Source organism: Argiope bruennichi, chromosome 7, assembly GCF_947563725.1.
Source record: "Argiope bruennichi chromosome 7, qqArgBrue1.1, whole genome shotgun sequence".
NCBI classification, from domain to species: domain Eukaryota; kingdom Metazoa; phylum Arthropoda; class Arachnida; order Araneae; family Araneidae; genus Argiope; species Argiope bruennichi.
In genome coordinates this window covers 126,074,304-126,081,787 of record NC_079157.1, presented here as the reverse complement: position 1 = coordinate 126,081,787, position 7,484 = coordinate 126,074,304, and the positions used below count along the sequence as shown (strand labels likewise).

General features: G+C 33.4%; 1 protein-coding gene across 1 annotated transcript; it reads right to left on the bottom strand.

Annotated features, from left to right (window-relative positions):
* Positions 1-257: 257 nt before the first annotated feature.
* On the bottom strand, positions 258-1,130 carry LOC129975567 (uncharacterized). Its single transcript, XM_056088630.1, has one exon. It carries the CDS (start codon positions 1,128-1,130, stop codon positions 258-260), a length of 873 nt encoding a protein of 290 aa, XP_055944605.1.
* Positions 1,131-7,484: the final 6,354 nt, after the last annotated feature.

Genomic DNA, 7,484 nt, shown 5'->3' with positions numbered 1-7,484 from the left:
ATAACCGTCCAACCTAGCTTTGTTTCAATTTCAGTAATTCCATTCTTTAGTTGGAGATAGTTTCCGGTAATCAGCTTTTCTGCAGCATCAGCTCCTATGAGAATTTCAGTTGAACCATCCAAATCTTCTGCCAAATGAATGTTGTAGACTCTGTAAGTTCTTTAAAATGTGACCCTTGTTTTCTAGATGATGTTGAGCCACAAATCACTTCCTGTCCGAGTACTTCAAAATGACAGTTATACTCATATCATGTATCATCATACACTTGACAAATATATCATATACGCATCATGTTGGCAGGTTGATGCATTGGAACCACCGAACAGTGCGTGTTGTAAATACTCTCTCCTTTTGGCCTTGTAATTCATTTCTTCAGCTGTTTTTTTCAGAATATACGACCGCTGAGATCCAGAATCAATGATGATTCGAGCTTTACATTTAGTAGTTTCTCCTCTCACAAGAATGGTTAAAGTTTGTAGGAAAACATTGGAAGATTTAGACAAGTTAGCCAGAGCTTCTTCGTGTTGTATCACTGATTCTCGAACTTTAACATCTGTATGGACAAAGGAAGAATTGGGTTCTGGTGACAATGTTCTACACAACATTAAATGGTGTTTCTTCCCACATAATTGGCAGTTGAACTTGGAATAGCACATCTTCACTCCATGTCCCTCTCTCAAACACAAGAAACAACAATAGGCCTTCTCTACAGCACTTTGTTTTTCATTCAAAATCAGTTTAGAAGTTTTTTTACAGTTCCATAAATTATGTCCCTCAGTACAAAAAATGCAGAACTTCCTCTTATTGAGATTAGATGACAAAAGGTCAGTTGCTGATGATACTCTGGTTTGAAACTTCTTCTCGTTAGACTCTCTATAGTTGTTGGAAAAGTTTGATTTTTTAAATTGATCAAAACTTTGGATAGCTAGCAAAATTCTTTCTTCTCCTTCCACTTCATCCTGGAGAAAGTCTAGAAGCCGATCTAGATCATTAATTGGCATTTTCTTTCTTGAAGAGGTATCTTCTTCCTCGGTTGTTAAACTATACGTCACCTCCTCCCTCACTCGTCTATGTGTAGTTCGGAATCGCTCCCATGCCTTTAAAGTCTCGTCAGGGAGAGGAAACAACATTGCTGCATATTTATCCTTGGTCACTCCCAAAGTCTCTAAAGCTCTTAGTTTTGTTTCTAACTGATCATATAGTTTACGTATGGAGATTTTTTGCCACTTTTGTATTAATAGTACAATAGATAACAGATCTCTCACGTAAAACTCGACGAGCAACTTTTCTCTGTAATAGCGCAGCTTTAACTGTTTAACCGCTTTTTCATAAATCTCATAAAGAAGTTGCCAGATACAAGAAAGATACAACAAAGTTTAAAAATTAATCTCGTAGCCAGTCAGTTTTCTACAAAAATCCATTCAAATTTTTCATGCTGCAAATGGATCACCAATAGATGTTTATGGAAAAAAATTGTTATCTTTAGATTTCAGACTTCGAAAGAATTTTGTATTTCCATTTTATATTTGTAATGTTTCTAGAACAATAATTGGTGCTGATTTTTTGTATCATTACAACTTAAAAGCTGATCTAAGAAAATGTTGTTTGTATGATAAAGATACTAAATTAAAATATAATGCTGTATTGGAAAATGCTAATACTGCATCTGTAAAAACTATATGTGGCGATAATCAGTATAATAATGTTACGAAATTTCCGGGGTTCGTTTGGATAGTGGGAGTTATATGGTGTGGAGAACACTCAACCAGCAGGCGGCAGTAGAAAATGAAACAACGACGTTTATTTACACGAAGACTCACAGGACAGCACAAAGACGACAACTATATACAGCACAGAAGACGATTATCTTCAGCCGAGACGTGCAGCATACAACAAGATTCTACTGCAGACAGTAGCGCACAGCTTAGTTCAGTACTAGCTTGTCTCCGTCGCTGCTCCGCTTATCCCTGGAAGACCAGTTCTTCACCGTCGATTCCGACTACTCTCGCACTCCACTGGTTCACGACGACCCCGGCAGCTGCAAGCTGCTCCTTTTATAGGTCTCAGGAGGCAGGGCTAGAAGCCTCTCAACCAATCACTAAGGTTCGAGGCGTAACTCGGTTCCTACTGGACGGATCGGGAAAATTCTCGATGTTTCGGGTATAATCTATTTTGGCGCCAAAGTCGCCAAATTCGTCGCCAAGCTCTGGAACCTCCTATGGAACCAACTATGCTGGGGAGCCGCATCACAGATTCGTAACAATAAGCTATTAAGTGAATTTCTTAACTAAATCACCTTGCATGGATTAAACTGATCAGCATAATGTAATGCATCATATGCAAACATTTGGTGCACCTGTATTTGCCAAAGCTCGACGTCTGGCACCTGACAGACTTAAAATTGCCAAAATGAAATTCCAACACATGCTTCATTTGGGCCACATACGCCTGTCAAGCAGTAACTATTCATTTCCATTACATATGGTTCGAAAAAGGGATCATTAGATTGGCACCCAGTTGGCGATTATCTCTCCTTAAATGCCCAAACGGTCAAAGATAAATATCCAATCCCATGTAAAGTTGATTTTAGTAGTGAATTAATTACATGGTAATAAAAGTTTTTCACATATCGATCTTGTAAAAGCATTTCACCAAATTCCTATAGCTCCTGAGGATATTCATAAAACCGCAATAATTACTCCTTTCTGCCTTTTTGAAAGCACAAGAATGCAATTCGGTCTATGCAATGCTTTTGCCACTTTTCAAAGGTTTTTAGATGAAATAACTAGAGACTTGGAGGGTGTATATGTCTTTATCGATGATATTTTAATAGCTTCAAAATCTCATCAGGAGCATATGCACCATCTCAGAGCTCTTTTTACTAAATTGTGTAATTATGTATTAACAATTAATCTTTCAAAATGTAAATTTAGTGTATCTAGCTTAGAATTTTTAAGATATCAAATTTCAGAAAATGGTTTAGAACCATTACCTGATCGTGTTGAAGTTATTCAGAAATTTCCCAGACCACAAACTTTAACTCAGTTGCGTAGATTTTTGGGCATGTATAATTTTTATATAAGATTTATTCCTAAAGCTATTCAGATTTTAGATCCTTTGAATAAATACTTAGAGGGTCACAAAAATAAAAATAAATCCTCTCGTCCTTTTAAAAAACCAGAAAATCCACTTCAATGGTCTGATGAAGCAGATCAAGTATTTATTTTGGCCAAGCAGGCTCTTGCTAATGCTACCTTATTAAAATACCCATTCCTGGTCTTTGGTCGGATGCATCAAATGTAGCAATTGGAAATTCTTTGATGCCATTGTGCAATGATAAAGGGGAAATAACTGCCTTTTTGTCAATGAGACTCAATAAACGTCAGAGTCCACATATGATCGAGAATTATATGCTATTTATGCATCGATAAAAAAATTCCGTCATATGCTTGAGGGTCGAAATTTCTCAATTTACACCGATCAGAAACCCCTCATTTTTGCATTCAAATAAAAACCTGAAAAATGTACGCCACGTCATCTCAGACATTTAGATTATATATCACAATTTTCAACTGATATTCGTATGTTAACGGAAGAGATAACATAATTGCTGATGCTCTTTCGCGAATGGAAATCGATATAATCACAACTAGGGATTGCAATACCGGGATACCGAATACCGGTATTTTGAGCCATTTGTACAGTTTTGTAATACCGGTATTCACAAGTTTAAATACCGGTTTTTCGGTATTTACTAGAAATTTTTAAAATTGTCTCCACTATAGGTTCAGGGATCGCCAACATAACAAAACAGTATACATTTTTGTTTTTATGTCTCCCTAACGGGCGAAATTAATGAACTAATTAATGGCTTAATTATTTGCTTAAATCTAAATTAGCGAAACATGGATTATCCCTGAAAGAAGAAATTGTATCCATAATGACTGATGGAGCAACAGTTATGAAAAAAAAGTTGGAAAGTTGATTGGTGCAAATCAGCAATAGGAATAATAGATGTATTATACCAAAAAAAAAGAAAGAACAGAAGAATCCAAATACTGTGGATATAGAAACTTCGGATTCCAACTTTGAAGAGAGTAAGAGTGAGAGTGATATTGACAATGAAGATAATAACAATGTAATTGTTGAAGAAGATATTGCTAATGAGGATGAAATATTAACCCATCAAGAATTGCTTCCTATAATTTATAAAGTTCGAAAAATTGTTAAGATATTTAAACGTTCTTCTATAAAAGAGGACATATTAAAATACACGAAAATAAAACAGAATATATGTTAATATTAGATTTTTAAACAAGTTGGCACCGTTTACTCCAAACAGTACACATCACACTAGAACAGCACACATTACTATCTGAAGATTATATATTACATTCAAAAATCGCACAGAAGAAAGGCATATCGAAATAGAAAATGTCTTATGGTATTTACATATTTATAACGATTTTAAAAATGAAAATGAAAAAGAAGAAAAGAAAATAACCAATTCAAATCTGATTAAGTTTATAGTAAATTTTCTTAAATTTTTTTACCCACAAACCTATCCACATTCAAAAGAATTCGGTTCAGTTATCGAAGATTATGATGACGCTAATGTTGATAGTGAAAAGGAATTGTCTCTTGTACAAAAATTAGAATTAGCGATAAATAAGAAAATTTCAACCAACCAAAATACAATACAGAAATCAGCTATATCCAAAACCATCCGATAAGAAATCAATTTATTTGAAGATGAGGGATTTAGAGGTAAATATTTGGAAAAAGTATATCGCAAATTGCTAACAGTACCATCAACTATCGTAGATGCCGAAAGAGCGTTTTCGACAGCTAGTAATTTTTGCACAAAATTACTTTTCAGGCTTAATGACAGTACGATGCATTATGTTTTTTAATATCACATTTCAAAAATTTGTATTAGTACCACAGACTGAATAGTGATATTTACAATTTTTTGTGATTTAAATAAATAAGTTGTTCCTTTACTTTTTTTGTGATTCTTTATATACTGTTATAATTTATAAGTTACAAATTATTTTTTGTGATATTTACCCTTTCTAATAAAACTGGCAAATAAAACAAAAAAACACCTGTGTTTTCTTTCTTTTTCTAAAATTTCTAATACCGGTATTAAAACCGGTATCCCGGTATTAAGATCTAAAAAATACCGAATACCGGTATTGCAATTTTGGTCCAGTATTGCAATCCCTAATCACAGCTCCTTCAAAACTGGACTATAGAAAAATTGTTCAAGAGCAATTAAATGACTCTGAGTTGCAGCAATTATTACAGTCAAACACATCTTTAAATTTGCAAAAACATTATTTTCCCTTAGAAGATATCCATCTAATTTGTGACATGTTTCAATCCCAACCCAGACCTTTCATTCCAAAGGCTTTCCGACAAATAATTTTCTAAATTATCCATTTTTAAAAAAAATCTCATTCTGGTACATCAGCTACCTCAAATTTAATTTCCAAACGATTCATATGGCCGACAATGAAATCGGATATAAGAAATCGAGTTCGTGCATGTGTCAAATGCCAACGTGCTAAGGTTTTTCAGCACACCAAAGCTCCTCTTAGCACCTCTGCCGAACAGGATGCTCGATTCTCTCACATTCATCTCGATTTCATAGGACTCCTTCCCACTTTTGAAGGCTATCAGTGTTGTCTCACGATTACAGATATATTCACCAGATGGTCTGAGGTGATTCCAACAATTAATATGTCAGCCGAGACCGCTGCACGAGCACTTGTGCATGGTTGGATATCTAGATTTGGAACACCTATAACTATCACTACAGACCAAGGTTGAAATTTTGAATCCACACTTTTTCGTGAACTTAGGTAGTCACAAAATACATTCAGCTGCATACCCTCCACAATCAAATGGTGTGATAGAAAGACTACATAGACATCTAAAGGTTTCCTTATGGCTCACAAAAATATAAAGTGGACAGAAACTTTGCCTATAGTTTTGCTAGGTTTGCGTACTGCTATTAAAAAAGATCTCACTTCGTATATGGTGCTACATTGCGTTTGCCATCTGATCTGCTGAGTGATGATTCTGCAGTGAATGCAACTGTAACACCCACTTATGTGACAAATTTAGTTTCAATAATGAAAAAACTAAAACCAACAAATCCTATTCTTCATGGAAATTCTAAATTTTTCGTAAATTCCTCCTTAACTTCACGCAGTCACATATTTCTCAGAAATGATAGAGTTAAACCACCATTAACTCCTCTTCATTCTGGAGCTCACTTGGTCAAATCTCGGACTGATAAAAATTTTGTTAAATGGTAAAAATGTAACTGTCACCATAGACAGACAGCCTATGAAATTTCGGAAACACCATCAAACGGAAGCTTTGCCAAACGGAATTTTGCAACAAAATGATAATTCTAAAAATTTAAAAATAACTAGATATACCAGAGTTCTTCGTTTTCCTAAGCGAGTAAGCGACAGTTTTATATTTTATAATTCTTGCTCAATATATTGTTACTCATTTTTCTATTATATTGCAATAATTCTTATGATTGCATTCACTTCCAAGTCATCACTTTCCGTTCCCTTCATCACTGGGGGAATATTTTGTAGTGAACATCTATAATAAGTCATTTATACCTATCATAAATCATATATATCTATCATATTTTAGCGCTACGTTGAACTGATTGTAAATAAAGCATATTTTCTGGTTCAAATTTGATATCCGAATATTAAATCTGAACAGTTACTATTTATTTAAGAAATAATGAAATTTCATGCTATATTTTTAGTTGATTCTTTACTTTCATATTATTATTTTCTTTTTAAGAACTTCTCGTTCTGGGACAATTGATTCATTTATTTATTTTTTTGGAATTTTTTCCACAAAAATGAGTTATTTTTTTTAATTATTATTATATTTTACCTTACCTTTTATTTGCCATTTCAAATGCTTGTATGATAATTTATTACTATTTAGTGAACCGTTAATACTGAATTTTACGTTCCATCTTTTTTTATTTAAAATATTTAAATCAAAATGCTTTTTCGCTATACCAGACATTCTGACTCGGTGCATGTTTCGAGCAGATGGAATGGCGCTAAAATGAAAACTGAATTTGTATTTTTATTGTATTGAATTTTTTTTTTTACTAAAAATAATTTTGTATATGTAAAATGTCATTATGACATACATTGATATTACAATTTTTTTTTTGGGGGGGGGACATTTGTGTATGTTATATTTTAAAACCCATATGATCAAGTTTTGATTTATCAAACTCTTAAAACTATGATATTTCTGATTTGAATAAAGAGGTAAAACTGACATTATATATTTGAAGTGCAAAGTTGCTTGCATCTAAAAAAGATTCAAAAATTTTCATGAAAAATTAGATGCATTTGACATGCTTACTCTTATTGGATTTTTTTCTTTCTTTCTTTCTTTTCTTTTTTTTTTTTTGACATTTAAAT